Below are 17,893 nucleotides of genomic sequence, written 5' to 3'. Positions count from 1 at the left end.
AAACAATTATCAGAAATCAGACAGAAATGGAGCCTCTTACTCTGGAAGAGGTAATTTTTTACGTAGGATAAGCTTTTCTCATGTGGATTTTTGACATGTGGCAATTTCTCATTTTGAGTCCCACAACCCATCTTTTCTTGAACAAACCTATGTATTGTAGACACTGCAATGAAATGATGGCTGTCTGTTACTTCCTAGAGTTCCCTCCTACGATATTCTGAAGCAGTCATGCAGTGGAGGATCTTATTGCAAACCCATTGTGGTTCTCTCGGCATTTGCATCAGTCAGGAGTGAGTTATTTTCACGTGAATTGAGGGACAAAATTAACATCTATTACCTCAAAAATGTGATGGGGGATACAGTAGTGAAATTTCTTGGCCAAAATTTCTTTCACTTTCCAAACCAAAGCATAAAAGCACAGGAAGAAGTAACAACAATAAAATAGAAAATTGCTGCCTGGCCAAAGGCTATAGACGACCACATCGCCCCAGTGTTATCTTGTTAATGTAAAGTAACTCAATCCCATTACATCATTTTATAAGAAGGTGACGTTTATTCATCCCCAATATATAGAGTCACTTACTGGGAGAGAGAATGGACCTAAGCTAACATTGCTGCTGGATAATTTGGGCAACCCCTCTGCGGTGTTTGAGTGAAAGCTGTTTTAGGGGCCATCCTTGCACACACACACATGACTGGAGCCAGCAAGATCCAGCCCTGCCACAGCTCAATATTTAGTGCTCCCACGAGCTTAGTAAAGCGAGGAGAGGGCAGATGCAGGGAGGCCGGTGTTCGTTCTCTAGCTCTGACTGTCTGCATTTCGGAGGGGCTGCAGTATACAAAAACAAGTAGCACATGAAGTGAGGAGGCCTGTGTTTCTAGGAAGCTCAGCTTGGCTCTTCCCAGCAATTGCCGCAACAGCTGTTAAGTGCGTAGAGCTTTTAAAAGGCAAACATTAATGCAAAGATGATGGCAAATCCAGCTGTAAACCACCAGCTGAGGATTTTCTTGAGATAGCAAGCGGCCTGCTGCGAGGCCTGACTTCTGTCACGTCTGTGTCCCCCGCTGCCGCTCGTGCTTTCTGGTGTGGCCAGCTGGTGAGGGCAGCACGCTGCTCTCCTTGCCTGGCACACGGCCTCCACAGGTTTCTCTGGCGCCACGTGGATGAAGGGTCTGGGTTGAGGCTGGGTTTCCAGATCAGAGACCTGATTCTGGCTCCATTAACACTCGTGTTGTTTAGAGAGGGTGAGCTACACCTGGCTGGGAATTGGCTGGCAGGTTTGCTGTCTGGGAAGGCACACATTACCCGGCCTGCACTGAGCTGGTCCTGCTGCCAACAGCAATGGTGTGGCATGGACGAGGCTTCTGGGAAAAAAGCCATGGTGTTTGGTAGACTTGTCCAAATGACAGCTGGTTCTTCCCAGCTGTGGTTACCTGCACAGTCTGGATCAGATGTGGTGAGCACCTCTTTGCACGCCTCTCCACCCAGTCTGCATCCTGGGGAGCATGCCATGGCCTTTCCTAGCTCCATGGGATCCTGCAGGCTATTTGTCTGTCTCTGCAGTTAATAGGATGATCTCTGACATTAGCAGGGTAACGCTTGGATTTATTTTCTTACAGTATTTTAACTAGGCAAGTATTGTAGATTGCCCCAAGGAAGATGGTATGCATGTGTGCCAAGAGATTTTGTGGATAACGTAATAGTTATGGATTTTAATGCACTCCTCCAAGGTTTCACCAACAGTGAAAAGCAGCACAGAGCATTTTCCATGTTAGTGCCTGCAAATCCGAACAGACTCCCTGTCTTTCTCCTTACTTAAGTTTAGATGCTGTGCCTCTTTACAGAAACACAAGTGACAAAGGCTCCAGTAAGCACAGTTTCAATGGCTTTCTAAACATATCCCATAACCAAGCAGGCGTGTTGTATTTTGTCAGGTTTTACAGAGTATTAAGACAAAATCAATGGACAGTTCAAAGGAGGCTGGGAACAGAAATTTTTACTCCATACATTATACAATCCCTGATGGCAGCTACCCCTTACATTCTTGCTGTTTACTCTCCAAGAAGTCAACAACCAGTGTCTGCAGGGAGAGTTTGCCTTGGAGTTATAATAATCCAGCTGTGTTGTTCCTTTCAGCAGCTCCCATCTTTTACTGGTCCAAAGTAATAACCTTCTTTCCATATTTTAATTTGTTGTTGTTGTTTCGCTGCATCAGAACTGCTCTCTTAAATTATACACATATATATGTGTATTTCTCATTAGCCAATATCCCCCCTCTCCAATATTTATGAAAAAGTATAGCAATGAAGATATTGACTTCCAGTTCTGAGCTACAAGATTGATATTCCTCCAAAGTAAATACTGGCCTTGGCTGTGCCACAGTCAATATTTACCTCAAGCAAAATAGATCTTGATGACAACCTAAACCTGAAGTCAATATTGGCTTGCTGTAATCCAGCTGGTATAAAGTAATCGGTTTCCTTTATATTACCTGAATGCATGCAAATATTTCCAGCGTAAAGGTGGGCTCCACATTCTTACCACTGTAGACGCAGTATTGGAACCATCCCCCATATTTTTAGTCATCACAAAACTGAGAGCTCTCCAATGTCACAAATGTCACCATGTACGCTATGAAAGCTTGCCTATCTCGGAAACAATCTGCGAGTGACTGATTAACTATCTAATCTGTGTACCTACTCTGAGGCCCATTTCTCCAGTGTCTAAAAGCCTTCCAAACCCTTAAGAGAGGCAAAGTTTGCAAAGAAAGGGAATATCCTTTACTTGGCCAGGCGAAATAGTTGTGAAAGTGGTTAAGGTGGGCACACAAGTCCTAGATCTGAAGATACTGACTCTTCCTAAGACACCTGAGTCTCTCATTAGTTTAGACCATCAGGTCTACAGCAATATTGTTGTTGCTACTACCTATAAGGAGATAAATAATTTCTCCTTCCCAGTCCAGGGGGAAACATTTTAGTACTCAAAAGGCTCTTTTTAAATATGTCTCCTTTGGTTCATCAGTCACTCCCCACGCAATAAGCCTGGTGGCCAACATGTAGCACCTTTGACAAACGGCAGACTCAAATTAATGACAATTCTGTGGGTTTTCTGAAAAAAATCATGAATTGGTAGAGGAAGAGAGGCTTGGATTAGGCTTCCATTGGCATGCCAGAGGACAGTCAGCATGGCCGAGCCTTTGTGCCCATTGCAGCGTAGTCTGCCTCCTGCCTGTGTGCAAGCCCATGGGCACGGGCAGCAACATGAAGTGAACTGGTGGGTGCAGATGTTGGGCTACTCTCAGGAGGCAGAGCACCACTCCACAGGAAAAAAGGTTTGATTATTCATTCTGCTGTCTGTGGAGAAGCATCAGCTTGTAAGCAGTGTGTAAGTAAGTATGCTGCACCAGCACACACAGAAGGAAAATAGAAATGAGGCCATTCCCTTAATTTGTCATTCCAGAAGGGGTGGACATCTTCCACAGAGCATTTTGCAGTACTCTGACCAACACACCCCAAAGTCTTTCTTTTAGCTGGTGATATGTCATTCCATTGTAGTGGCTCTGGAAGGCAACTGTGGCCAAAAAGTCTGAGTTTATCTCCCTCAGGCAGCTAAACCAGTCTCAAATAGGATTTGCATATCAGGACAGAAATCATGAGCCTCTCTCCATATTCAGTGAGAAAACAGGAAAAAACAAAACAAACCAAACAAACAAAACAACAACAACAACAACAAAAACAAAACAACAACAACAACAACAAAAAACAAAAAACAAAAAACAACAACAGAGCTTTGAAGTGACTCACTGATGGACTTTTCTTTCTTTCTTTCTTTCTTTCTTTCTTTCTTTCTTTCTTTCTTTCTTTCTTTCTTTCTTTCTGTCTTTCTGTCTTTCTGTCTTTCTGTCTTTTTCTTTCTTTCTTTCTTTCTTTCTGTCTTTTCTGGAGCTTTTTCATCTCTCTATATAAATAATGAGTTGAAAGAACTAAAAAAATCATTAACTGGATTAAATCCTGGTGAAGTTTTGTGATTGTTACAAAGTCGGTAGTGCACAGAGTTGGTTTGCTGGGTTATTTTTCCTTTGGTTCAGGTTACTTGTGCAAAGATGTTGGTGGTCCTAAGAAATCCTTAAAAGGTATCTGAACACAGCACTCACCACTCCCTGCAGTGCAATTTTGCCTGATTAGCAATCTCTCTGGGAGGTCAGTGACTGGAACGGTTTGTGAATTGTATTATAAGAGAAATAAATAAGAATAAATGATAATATTTAATGCTGGTGGAAGACCACAGGTGCAAAATACTGCAGACTGGATAGTGGTTATTTAGTGGAAGTACTGAAGTTAAAAATGCACATGAGAATGCTGTCCTTGCTTCTACAGGGTGCTTTCCTAACTGAACAACTCCTTCCTGAGTTAAACAGGCTGCTACGTAGGATGCACTCAGTGGGACCTTGCCTTCTTAAAACCTCTCCGCGTTTGTAGCAGGTGACCCTGACCCCAAGGCAGACCATGCTTTGTGACCCACTGATGCACCAGAAGCACTTGCTGGTTTTCAGAGGGCTGGGTCACCAGCTACTTGGCCACATCTGTCCCGAAATTCTATCCCCTTATCTCATCGAAAACTACATTTCAAGTATTTCCCCAATTTACCTGCCAAAGCAATTGGAGCTACCGCAAGGATGTGAAGTGTTTGTGAATGCCAAAGGTGGTTAGCGTGGAGTCACTGAATGGTTTAGGTCAGAAGGGACCTCTGGAGATATCTGCTCCAGCCCCCTGTGCAGGCAAGGCCACCTGGAGCAGGTATTGAACGGGAATCAAGGTGTGCATGGTGGTCTGAGACCTGTGGGATTCCAGCTCTGTAGCCTTGCACGGTGACTCTTGAAACCTGCTCTTTCCACTGCAGGAAAATTACCCGGCCTTGTTCTGGACCAGCAAGCCAGCCTATATCTTCTGTAACTCAACGTATTTTCCAGAGCTGAGGAGGGAATCACGAGATGGGTAACCCAGAAAGGGGGGACAGTCTCTAAGAAACAGCTAGGTTGGGAAAGGACATAAATGAAAGCCTCCAAGTAATGTGACACTGAAAGAGATGCCCTTTAAAGCTGAGCTGACTCACAGGGAAGAGTTTCACTGTTTCCAAAACCTAGGACTTGTTTTCCCCACAGAAAGGACAGGAAAACCCCAAACCAAACAGACTTAATATGCTTCAATTCTTCCTTACCCAAGCAAAAACAAAATAAAAGTGTAGAAATATTGAAGTTTCCCATAGGATGGAAATTTTGATTTTCACCTAGCTGCAACCCCACGATGGCAGGGCAGCCTGATGGGCGCTACTTTGGGCTTTTCGTTGGGCACTGGGAGAGCCGTGTAGGAAAGTGCAGAGCATACTCACACTGAGCCTGGCTATGGCTATTGCCATAGAAGAAAAGAGCCCCAGCTACGATTATCTCTAGATGGGGCCTCGGACTGCAAACATCCCCATCCCTGCCTGGTGGTTGAAACTGGAGAGCACGGTGGGCTTCTGGGGACAGGTGGGACAAGGGGGTTAAAGCCAGAGGAGCCTGGCCCCAAGGCTTGTTGCTTGAAAGAGAAAGGTGGGTTCTGGGGAAGGCCAGTGGTGGCATCAGGGGCAGTGGGACCCTGGCAGCTCCAAGCCAGAGGGGCTCCAGCCTGGTGCCCACGTGGGCTGCATGCAGCGTGCATGATCTGGGGAGGGTCGGCATTTGAAAAGCATCAGGGCAATGGGTATGGGGATTTAACTAGAGATCTACATTAAAAAAGAAAACAAAGCAAAAAACAACACCAAGTACTGAGTCTAAAACTTGATACCTGCACAGGTACTTGGTCTTGCCATGTGATTTGGACTCGCTGCCCAATGCTTGCTTTAATAAGCAAATGCCATGACTCAGGTAATTCTCCCTCCCCGTCTCTCTCTCTGCCTCATTTTGTTTTGCAAGCCATGGCATGAGCTAGCTTCAGCCTTGCCATAAAAATCTGACTCACTTCCTAAGGGCAGTCTAAAATAACCTGAGGATTTTTTTTTTTTTTTTAAATGCTGCTTTTTACCTCCTTAGACACAACAGAAATACATCGGGGATTTCTGAAAATACAACACGGCACAATACAATACAACCAGGTTTCTTAAGCGCAGATGAGAGGTCCTTTTCAGCCCAATTTTCTTTGACCCTCTCAGTTGCTCCTTTTAAGAAGAGAAAATCTGTGCCTCTCTCTCCGGTGGCTAGCAGTCGACAATCAGCACTTCTTCTCTCTTCCCTGAGTGGGCAAAACCGGGGGGAGGGAGAGGGCTGAAAGTAAAGCGGAGAATTGTTCAGATTGCCCGGATCCCTCCAGGAAGTGATCTTTTCTGCTTTTACTCCAGACACACGCCTCCCAGCTAGCCAGCAGCTCCAACTAATTAGCACACGTGATGGGAATAGGAAACAAAGTCACAAACAATAGTAGCGTGGGAACGCAGTGTAAACGGCAATTACACAGCCCCCCCCCCGGCCGCCCCTCGCTCTGGCCTTCCCCGAGTAAATAAATAAACGAATAAATAAATAAATGAGCGCATAAATAAGAAAGCGCCGCTGACAATGCAGCAGATAAGCGTGGGAGGCAACGCAGACCACGCTGGGCGAGAGGTGAGGCTCGGCGCTGGCTGGCCCGGCCGCAGCCCGCTATTATTTTCATTCCATACTTCAAGTATATCGAGGCCGCTTCTCTCCCTTTTGTTCAGCGTTGGGGCACAACAGAAAAATGTGTTTGGGGAATTTCAGCACTTGCCAGGTCATGGGGGAGGTCACGGCGCTTTTGTTGGGAGAGAGGCAGAAGAAGAAAGAGGGCAATCAAATATCCTCCTTGAGACAGCTTACAAGCACATGTCTCATGCTGTCAGGGGGCTCGGCTCCAGCGTGACACTTCCAGCTTCTTGTCTTCGTGCCAAGCTGAATATGCTTGGTATACGTTATATATGTGAGAAGTGGTCACCACTTCCCCCGCAGACCACAGCTTTAAGACGTATTATAACGGAGCTATTGTGTGGGATTAAACACGTTTGCTGTGGTTTAAGCATTAAGAGTGTGTGACTGTTTGCACTTGCTTCAGAGCACCCTTATAAACACGGCTCTGGAGGTGTTCATGCGGAGGTCATCAGCACGGCGTCGCGGTGCTGGGGCTGTTATGCACCGAGAGCCATGTGCTGGTGATTTTGTTTTGTAACAAGTAAACACAAGGGAGTTTTATCGCAGCTACATCAGCATGAATCAAAAGAAAGGCCTGGGTATGCATGGGAAATTACTGTCAGAGCTATTCAGCAATGCTGCTTTGATAGCTCCTGTTCCAGCACAACTGAGTTTTTCTGGAATAAATCTTTCAGATGAGTGCTACTGTGGAATAAAAACTATTTCTCCCAGAATAATTTTTCTTCCTTAGGAGCAGACAAAATGAAGGTCACTGAGAACAGTGGATCTGCACAGGGCATTCATTCTGCACAGATATGCTGGTCAGCTCTGCAGCATCCCCAAGTCCTGAATTCTCTGAAGCCCGTAGGAATGCTGCAGTTTCAAAGCACTGTGAGCAAGACTGAAAGAAAGCATCTCACAGGAAAATACCCTCAGTGCGTATGCAGGCCACTGCTATTTTGTTACTTCAAAATAGCATTTTCAAAATGTGCTTGAATCTCAGAATTAACTGCTTTATCATCCCTCAGTTTGGATTTAAAAAACAGATGCTGATACACATTTAGATCATTTAAGAAATAAGTTTCCTTAGCAGAAAGTAGGTTCAGTGTCTAACCTTGTTCTGGCAAAACCAAGGCGGCACTTTTCTTCTGTTGCTTATTTTTATCCTGGTATTCCATAATGCAATGGATGAGACAACTGATGGGATTTGATTTTGATCTCCTCTCCAGAGGAGAGGGTTTAGTGGTCTAGGCAGCAACATTCAAATATGCAGCCTATATGGAATAAGGTTTCACATCCAAACCAGTCAGGCTTAGTCTTTAACTTATCTAAAGTAGACAAATGAGGTTGCTTTGCCAGGATCTCCCAGGTAAAACCTCAGCCAAAGTCCTGACTGCTCCGTGGCAATTAAAACTCCCTGGCATTTTCTCACTCTGCTCACACATGCTAAACATCCCTCCGCAGCTCATTACACTGGGGCCTGGGGGTGCCCTACGTGGTGGCTGCTTCTCCATGTCGAACTTGTGCTCAGGTGGCTGGTGGCTGCAGGACAGCAGGGAAATGCTGCAGCAGAAAGGTGTGAAGTGAATGTAAGATATCCCCTGAGAGAAAACAAAGATGCTTTACCAGGAGCCAGTGCTCGCTACGTCAGATAGGTAATGTGCAGCACTCATTTAACCTGTCTGTGCAGTGGTCATCAAAGCTTTTAATAGCTGGTACCCTCAAAAGCAATAAATTGTTGCTTTGATTTGCTTTATTCCAAACTGTATTTATGGACAGCTACGGGGCATGCTCAACTTTCATTTTTCTTTTTCCATGATGAAATTTAGTTCAAGAAAAATTGCTAAGAAAAATGGTTGCTTCTATTTGCCAAGAAGTCACATTTCCCCTTTTAAAGAACATACTTTTACATAACCGTTTGCACGGTGAAACAGAAGGTCTGGGAGTTGTTTTCCATCCTAATCTTCCTAGCAAGAACAAATAGCACACACATTTTTCTCAAAGCTGCATCTTACTGACAAAGAAGACTGAAAGCAGGACTTAGACTCTCTCTTTGGAGAAGGGCCTCCCTCTCCAACCATCAGTGTACCACATGAAGCATGTTTTGGTCACGACTCTTACAACATTAAAGTTGCAAAACTGCACAGGAAAACCTGGCTAGTTAGATTGTTCCTTGGTGGACTGCTAGGATTTTGACAGCAGAAAATAAGAACAAGTTTCTGTATTATTATTTCTTGGTCCAATCACAGGAAAAGTACTGCAGGAGCAGAAGAAAACTGTTTTGACAAACTACAGATGACTTGGTTGAAAAAGTTCAGCCAGAAGAAAAACACGGTTTTACTGTGTGGAAGCCATACTGTGTGATTTTGAGGAATGAAGACAGGGTTAAATAAGCTGCCCAGCTATGGTGAATTTTCCCCCTCTTGGGAAGGTGTCTGTAGCTGCCATGTATCTGTGGCCATTGACCCCTCTACAATTTGGCAAAGCTGATAGAAGTTGTCCTGCCAACAGCACATTACTGAATTCCTTTTGCTATTTTACATACACTCTTATACACATGGACACTATGGCATTTTCCTGTAATTAAGAAGGTGGCTGCAAATCAAACCAGCATTTTCTCCTCCCCCCCAATGTACTCTGCCCCCTTCAGCATCTTCTGCAACCTGGTGTTGTTCCTCGTGGAGGAGCTTGGCTTCCTGCAGCACACACTGCAGGCTGTGCCTTGTGAGTGGGAGAAGGGAGGTCTCGTGGAAACAGCTGCTGCCTGGAAGCACCTTGACTCAGAGCTTGCATGGAAAGAAAAAAGGGGTTGGCCTGATTGGAAAGGAAACCAGGCGGTAAAATAGCCAATCTGCCTGCCCCCACCTCAGTCAGAGGGCTGACTGAGTGAAAGGTAGCTCTGCCTGGGTGGCTTCAGTGTGTGCTCGCAGACTGGCCTTGTGTACAGTTACATCCCAGGTCTGGTTCTGGAGATGAGCTGAAGCCTCCTCAGGTGAAAGCAAAGACTACCTCCATTATTCAGGGCTGTCCAGAAGAGGGATGAAGCTCTGCTGTTGCCAAGATGCTGACAGTGTGACAAGTGACAGACTTGCTCACTCATCACTATACACAGCTCCCCTAAAGTGGGAGCTGAGAGCAGTGCTGCAGCACAAGTGGTGCAGCTGAGGCACTCAGCTTACGGTAGGGACTTTAGTGTGGCAGTCATCCCTGTCCTTGGCCAGTCTGAAGGAAGAAATGCATTCCCAGCACCCAGCACAGTGAGAGCTCCCCAACGAGCCTCTGTGTGGGTGCCTTGGCCTCAGAGATGTGCAGGTGTGAATGTCGGCAGCCAGCTCCTGCGAAAACACCCTCGCACTCAGAGTGCTGCTCGCAGACCACACAAAAAGCCTGAAAAGCTCTTCTGCTGTTTCCAACAACTTCGCAGGCACTTCCACACGACCTGTGACACAGCCCTGAGCCGTGTCGGTGGCATGGACAAGCCACACAAGTTCAGCAAGAAGCCAGCAAGGAAAATCACAGGAGCTGGAGCAGCAACTTCTTGCTTGCAGGGCTGACACCGCAGCTTGGTATGTGCTGGGGGGCAGGGGGGGGCGTTGATGTTTTCGCAGGGCCGCAATGAGAGTGCCAGAGCCACTGCTTGAATTGGGCACCGTAACCATAGAAACAGCAAGTTTCCGGGCGGGGATGACAGGTTGATGGGATTACTCTTCAAAGCACTTGCTGCCTTGGGAGAGCAGGCCGGGAGGGAGGGGACCAGAGTTAATTTAGCGCACGCAGCAGAGCGGGGGGCAGCGGCGGCAGGTCCCTGCTGGAGTGAAGCCTGCAGCAGTGACAAGCGGCTCCTGTTCACCATGACTTGTGCTAGTCCTGAAATCAACCTAGGAGGCACACAGCGATGAAGAATGGGGGGGTGTACACAAAAAAAATAAGGCCACCCCCTTCTGAGTGACAGTCATGACCAACAGGTGCTGTGCGCCGCACTGCTGAGGCTGCACCTCGAGTATCTTGGTCAGGTTGGGGCCCTTACTACAAGAATGTGGAGAGAAGGGCAACAAAGCTGGTGAAGGCACTAAAAAACAAGACTTATGAGGAGTGACTGGGGGAATGGGGTTGTTCAGTGTGGAGAAGAGGAGGCTGAGGGCAGACTTCATCACTGCCTACAACTACCCAAAGGGAGGCTGCAGTGCCTGGCCCTGGTGAGGAGGTGTGAGGGGAGCCAAGGGCCTCAGTGTGTGTGAGAGGAAGGGTGTGGGGTACAGCTGTGGGGCGCAGCGTCCAGGGAGGTAGCAGACCAACTGCGGCATGGCACAGTATGGCATAGTATGGCACGGTCTGGCATGGCATGGCACGGCACAAAATGGTGGGGGTCTCTGAGAGGGAAGGCTGCTGCCTTCTGAGGCCCATTGCCCCTATGCTGCGGAGGCATTGGTGAGGTGCGAGATGAAGTTCTTTCAGACGTGCCCTTCTCGTGCACACTCTCCTTTTAATTCCCTCGGCCTTGGGCATGCAAAAGGCTGCTCTCCTGTCTGCCCTCCTGACCGCTGCAGGCAGAGGTGTGAGAGGTGCATGACGGCGCTGTCTCTACATGTTAGCAATTTCTGGCTAATAAAACTGCCCTTTGGGCCATGGTTAACAATTAGACCGACTCTGAGCACTGGGCCCTGCCCAGTATCACAGAGGCACAAGGTAATTGAAAGCTGTTCGTGCTGCTGTTCCTCCTCGTGCCGGACGGAAAGGTCGAAACAAACAGACAGGCAAACATTTCTTATCTTCCCCCTGCAGCTGACAGCCAACTGCAGTTATTGCCTCCGAGCCCCAGCCACGCTCTGCCTGATGGCTTCTGCAGGTCACCTGGAGAAGGCAGCGCCTGCAAAGAGCTCCCAGAGCATCCCTGGTGGGCCTGGCCCCAGTGCTTTGGGAGCTATGGGTGGGCTGAGCTGCAGGAGGCGACTGCTGGGACCTGGAGGTCAGACCCCACGCACATGCAGTGCGTGCTTGCTGCCAGGTAATTTCTCCTACCACATTTTTTCCCCGTGTTAGGAAGGGGTTACATGCACCTGGACGGGAGATGTCAGGTGCAGCATCTGCAAGCCAAACAGGCAGAAACGTCACGGCGCCTGCCAGGGACCTGCTTCTGGTCCTGCAAAAGTGAGTGAGCGCTGCAGACAGCTGTTTTCCAGCAAAAACACACAGGCTGGAAAGGTGGATGCACTGCAAGTGCTGACACAAGCTTAATTACACAGCACCGCAGAACAGACAGACTTATGAAAAATGCAGTGTGGGAACAGAATATTTCTACCACCTCCTGTTAGCTGCTTACAGGCAGCTGCAGCACTGCTCTGGGTTTCTCAGCTGCAGCTCCTACTGCCTGTAGTCTGGTCCCTTCTCCCTGCTCCTTTCCCAGAAGGGGTGCTTGGTGAAAATACAGGCAGCTGACTGAAATGTGCAGCAAGTGCATGCTGATTTCTACCTCAACAGCTGGGAGGCTGAAGGATGCTGTTCCAGGGGCTCGTCGCTCTCTGCTGTGACACCGGGCACGTGCCTGTCACCCTCCTGCCCTCCGGCTGCGACAGTCTAAGGGATCAGCTTTGAAAGGGAGCCCTGCTGGAAAGCCTTCGTGTGCATGAAAACTGAATCGTGACGAAACTGTCTCAAACAGCACAGCCTTATCTCACCTGTGCTTGTTAGTAATATTGTTATTTTTTATTATTTAGTACTATTTTTATTTTTAATAATTTTTATTATTTATTTTTATTATTTAGTACCCCTTTATTATTTATTATTATTTATTTTTATTATTTATTTTTATTATTTATTTTTATTATTTAGTACTGTATTTTATTATTCTTGTTATTACTTTTATCATTTTTTCCCTTCCTGCCCGCACCTCAGCTTCACACAACAGGAGGCAGCGGCTGTGTGCGGGGAACACACCCAGGCCCGGCGGGCCTTCATGTACGGGCTCCACACACACCCTGCCACCACGACACGACACCACGACACCACGACGTGACACCACCAACCCCACACCGCAGCTTTCCCACGGCCGCGCGCCGCGGGGGCGGCGCCGCGGCGGCTGTGCCGGGCGGCGATTGGCCGAGCGCCGCGCGGCGGCGGCCAATGGGCGAGGCGGGGGCCGCGCGTGGCGGCGGGCGGCGGCTGCAGCTGCTGCTGGTGCTGCTCCTACTGCTCCTACTGCTGCTACTGCTGTTACTGCTCCTACTGCTGCTGCTGCTGCTGCTGCTGCTGGCCGCGACCCGCCCGCGGCGGCTCGAGGGGCGCGGCGCGGGGCCGCCATGGGGGAGACGGGCGCGGGGCGTGCGCCGGGCCCCCTGCTGCCGCGCGCCCTCGTGCCGCGCGCCGCCCGCCGCCTGCCCAGCGGCCGCCCTCGCCCCGCAGCCGCCGCCGCCGCCGCCATGAAGCGGGCGCACCCCGAGTCCAGCTCGTCGGACAGCGAGGAGCTGGACGAGGCCGTCGAGGTGGAGAAGGAGAGCGCGGATGAGAACGGGTGAGAGCAAGGAGCGGGGGGGTTATGGGGTGTGGGGGTGTGGGTATGGGGGTGTGGGGGGTGTCCCGTCTGCTGCGCTGCCCGCTCTGCCCTCCTGCCCCCCTGCTCAGCCCCGCTCCTCCCCGCAGGACGCTGGGCTCGCCGCCGGGCTCCGTGTCGCCGTCTGCCACCTCGCAGATCCTGGCCAGGAAGAGGCGCCGAGGGGTGAGTGAGGGATGGATGGAGGGATGGAGGGATGGATGGATGGAGGGATGGAGGGGGGCAGTGCCTGCCCGACGGGACGGGCTGCCCCCTCCCCGCAGCCCCTCACCCCGCTCTGCCCCGCAGATCATCGAGAAGCGCCGCCGCGACCGCATCAACAACAGCCTGTCGGAGCTGAGGAGGCTGGTGCCCAGCGCCTTCGAGAAGCAGGTCGGTGGTTCCCAGCCCGGCACCGGGTTTGCCCTCCCCGAGCCGCTCCGGGAAGGGCTCGGGCGTCCCCGGCCCTGCCTGGAAAGTTTCCCGCTCCCCCTTCCCTCCTAGGGATCGGCCAAGCTGGAGAAGGCAGAGATCCTGCAGATGACCGTCGACCACCTGAAAATGCTGCACACGGCAGGAGGGAAAGGTACGGTGTCCGTGCCGCACAGGAGGAGCATGGCCACCCCCAGCGTGCGGGAGCTGCTGGGGAAAGTGGATGGAAAGCCTGCTGGGTTTTGCCAGCTCTTTAGGGCTTTCTTCTTCTTGGGGAAGATTTACAGCCCAAACGTTTTACAGCACTAGCTTCGGCTTGTTGTAAGGGAGAAGAGCTGCAAGTCTAGCACTGTGTCAGCCCTCTGAGGCGAACTGGCAAGTTGGAAAACACATATTTCTTGCTGTTGTCGAATGTTTGTTTCTCTGGCATTCTGAAATTTCAGAGCAGAAGCTAAAAAAAAATACAGCTTTCAGCGAGTAGTGCAGAGAATGAGCAAAAATGGTGAAATGTGCTGTGCAGCGAATAAACAAGTTGACTCTCTAAGTCAGGACTTGTGTTTCAAACGAATTTCACTGTGCTGTGGTTTTGCTTGCACTGGGAGACGTGAAAAGAACAAAAGTACTTTCCTCCCAGTGGTAGCGTGCAATTTCAGTTTAAAAACGGCAGTCTGTGACCGGTCTTGGGACTTGCAGCATCACAGCACAGAAATAAAAGAAAACCTTGTTAGCCTAAAAAAACTAAAAACAACAGCAACAACAAAAAGAAATAGAAAGGAGTTTGGCAGCTAATCTATGGTTGGGAATACTAACCACATCCAAGTGAAATATGCTTTATAGGGCAGGGTGGAGTGGGGAGGCAATGTGTAGACAAGGACTAGAAAACAGCATCTTAAGACTCCATTCTTTTCTCATAGGTTATTTTGATGCTCATGCTTTGGCTATGGACTACCGGAGTTTAGGGTTTCGAGAGTGCCTGGCTGAAGTAGCTCGATACCTTAGTATTATAGAGGGTCTGGATGCCTCTGACCCTCTGCGGGTTCGACTCGTGTCTCATCTCAATAACTACGCCTCTCAGCGGGAAGCGGCGAGCAGCGCGCACACTGGCATTGGACACATTCCTTGGGGCAGTGCCTTTGGACATCACCCTCACATATCTCACCCGTTGCTGCTGCCTCAAAACGGGCATGGTAACACCACTACTACGGCGTCTTCCACGGAACCGCATCACCAGAGCAGAATCGCCGCCCCACACGCTGAAACTTCCTCACTCAGAGTGCCCCCAAATGGCAGCGTCGGACCAGTGCTCCCCGTGGTCACATCCACGACCAAACTGTCTCCTCCTCTTCTCTCCTCCATGGCATCTCTGTCTGCGTTCCCCTTTTCGTTTGGCTCCTTCCATCTGCTGTCTCCCAACATGCTGAGCCCGTCTGCACCAACGCAGTCAGTGAACCTCGGCAAACCGTACAGACCGTGGGGGACTGAGATTGGAGCCTTCTAAGGACTAACCCTTTAGTAAGGGTGGGGAAGCCTGCAAACCTAGCTGAGCTGGGTTGTGCCACGCTTAAAATTGAAGTTTTTAATAACTGGGACAAAGGTACAGCTTCAACTTAACTAAGTTTGTCTAAAAACTTTCTCTGGATTTTTTTTTTGTTCATTTCTTTTCTACATTTTTGTATTAGCTTTTTTTTTTTTTTTTAAATAGTTGCTGAAGTTGTCCAAAAATAAAATTACAATAGTGGATGTTAACACTTGTGTTAGATCTGTTCTGAGCATTTAAATCACTTTTGTAAACAGCTTGTTTCCAATGTTCCATTTTTCCTGAGTACATCAGACCGCCTTTTTATGAAGAGATATCACCTGTTATTGTTAGCAACAGCTTAGTTTAGCTATTAATTTTTCCAAAACCACTCTTCTCAGCCTTAACAAGCTGTGTTTTTGTTAGTATTTTGACATTGAGATTTCTGTAACGAATTACTCTTTTTGTAAACTATATTGGAGTCTTATATTTCTGAACAAAGCGTTGACAAATCAGATGGACCAGCTTGACCAGCTTTATCTCAGAGCCCGATTTCTATTTCTTCTGCAGTGACTTGGTATATTTGGTGATCATATTCTAGTCCCTAGTGGACATTTATTCGCATCACAGAATCACTACATTATTTCTTCCGCCCAAAAGAGCAGCATGTGCTTTAGAGCAGACTCTGAAATGTGGAGGGTGCAAAAGTGAAATTACAAACTACACTGGTGGTGAGTTTTGTTGCGGGAGATGTGAAGGGGAAAAAAAAAATTGTCACCCACAGTAGTCTTACAGCCAGAGCAGGTCATATGCATATTCATTTCACAGGGCCAGATTCTGCTCTGAGTTACAGTGGAACGATTGTTCTGTTACCCTGTGTGCTCGGGGAACTGAAATCAGGCTCTTTCCCTCTGTGAGCTCCAAATTTGCACCTGAAAAAAGTTATGCTGGTATTTAAATAGCCAATGGGATGGTACAGTGGGAACCTGTTCAGTGCCCAACCTTATTGCTTAACAAATGTATCCTAACTGGTGGATTCTTTTTTTTTTTTTTTTTTTGGTTGTGTTTTACTTTTAGGTGCAGTTCAGTGCCACTCCTCATTTTGTAAGGGCGCTGCTGCATTTTTGTGTGTGTGAGTGTGTGTGTGTGTGTGTGCATTTTGTTTGTTTTCCTGAGAATCTTAATCTGAACAGGTTTATCTAGTGAGTTCCACTGGACTGAGTTTGACTGCTCTTGTATTTGTGTTGTGGCTAAATAAAGGAGAAAGAACAAAGTATTTTAAATGACATGTTTGTCTGATATATATTATATATCAGTGGACAATTCTGTGCCTCTGCTATCATATACACTGTTGAAGAATTGCTATTGAGTGTGTCTGTGGGTATATGTGTTTACTTTTTCCTTGCTCGTGTATTACCTATGCTAGCTGAGTGTAGCATAAAGAGCTGCTGTGCCTCAGAGTAACAACCAAGGCAGTGAAAGTTAAGGATGCATTTTGTGTGTTACTGCTACCTGCCTGGCAGCATGTGGGCAGAGGGTGAGGAGACCTGGGTTGCTGCTAAAGAGGAGGTTGAAGCTGCACAGCAACTAAATATTACTGCTTCATCTTAATATTAAAAAGTGATCATCTTTACCAACGCGGAGGCCTTTCTGGTCACTCATGAAATCTGTAACTGTTCTGTAGCTCTAACACAGGTCTGTACTTGGCAGCCTAGTTGTGTTCAGATGTACCCACGGTCTCTGACAGGTTCTGTATTTGTCACTGAGCAGTGTTATCATCACAGCGTGCTGCTTTTTGGAAGCACCAGCCTGACAGCCTTAAACACAGAAGGAAGGTTTTCTCCTTGAAAGAGTTGTGAGCGGATGGATCCATCCTACCTGCAAATCTCTACCTGGAGAACATCAACAACTTCTGGAAGTACCTCACTTCTTCCCTGTGCATTTGAGTTTGTAGTACACTTGCCTTGGTACATGCTGTATCCCTGTGGATTTAGCTCTGCCAGAAAATAGCAGAAAGAGCTCGGTCCTGTGGGAGAAGACTGCTTTGTTTGAAGAGGGGCTCTCGGGCCAATTAAGGAGTGGCGTTGACGAGAGGCTGAGAGAGGGCTAGGCTTTCTCGGAAGGATTGCCATGAGGCTGGAAAGAGTGGGAGGTTATTTGAGTGTGTAACCTTGTTCTACCTTCCGTCCCAGGCTGCCTGGGACCACTGCTAGATATGAAATGCAGAACACTGTGGGCAGCTAGAACTACACAGGTGTTATTGAGGAGAGATTAAAGTGTATAGTATTTCATGTATAAACATGAAACAGGAGGCTGTAAAATTCCAAATCTAGTTTCCTCGTCACAGTGTGTATTGTCTCCTGTTTAATTATGCTCTGCCCTGTCCCTAATAGGCTTTTATATTAAATTAGCAACTCCAACGTAGAAGATTGCTATAGTGCATGCAACTGTACTTTACATCTTCTAATCAATGACAATGCTTCTCAGCCTTTTAATGGTTATTTCATTGACATTCAGATGACTTTGCCTGCCTCTAAATAGCTGGCTCTTTTATTTAGAAAGACCCCTATAACTATTTCTGTCCCACTGTCCTAATCTTAAGCAAAATTGAGAAGCATTTCACAATAAATATTTAGCTGCTGGTGTTTATCTATATGCAGTCTTCTCTTTCCATTCCCAATGGCAAAAGTATTAAAGACAAGTACCAATCTTACTCAACTAGTTCAGTAAAGCTATGTTAAC

General features: G+C 47.8%; 1 protein-coding gene across 1 annotated transcript; it reads left to right on the top strand.

Annotated features, from left to right (window-relative positions):
• The first annotated feature begins 12,627 nt into the window (after positions 1–12,627).
• On the top strand, positions 12,628–15,381 carry HEY1 (hes related family bHLH transcription factor with YRPW motif 1). The gene is made up of 5 exons (XM_082752817.1): positions 12,628–13,185; positions 13,314–13,389; positions 13,513–13,596; positions 13,708–13,789; positions 14,550–15,381. The coding sequence occupies exons 1-5, from the start codon at positions 12,974–12,976 to the stop codon at positions 15,131–15,133; spliced, it is 1,038 nt and encodes a 345-aa protein (XP_082608943.1). The 5' UTR covers positions 12,628–12,973; the 3' UTR covers positions 15,134–15,381.
• Positions 15,382–17,893: the final 2,512 nt, after the last annotated feature.

Source organism: Aythya marila, assembly GCF_965140915.1.
Source record: "Aythya marila genome assembly, chromosome: 2".
NCBI classification, from domain to species: domain Eukaryota; kingdom Metazoa; phylum Chordata; class Aves; order Anseriformes; family Anatidae; genus Aythya; species Aythya marila.
Note: the sequence above shows the minus strand (reverse complement) of the source record. Positions and strands in the feature narration are given on the sequence as shown.

Bases quoted from the DNA above. Each gene is read 5' to 3' on its own strand.
- HEY1 (XM_082752817.1), top strand. From the start codon at position 12,974: ATGGGGGAGACGGGCGCGGGGCGTGCGCCGGGCCCCCTGCTGCCGCGC. The intron at 13,390-13,512 runs GTGAGTGAGGGA...TCTGCCCCGCAG, and splicing joins CCAGGAAGAGGCGCCGAGGG to ATCATCGAGAAGCGCCGCCG. The intron at 13,597-13,707 runs GTCGGTGGTTCC...CTTCCCTCCTAG, and splicing joins CCAGCGCCTTCGAGAAGCAG to GGATCGGCCAAGCTGGAGAA.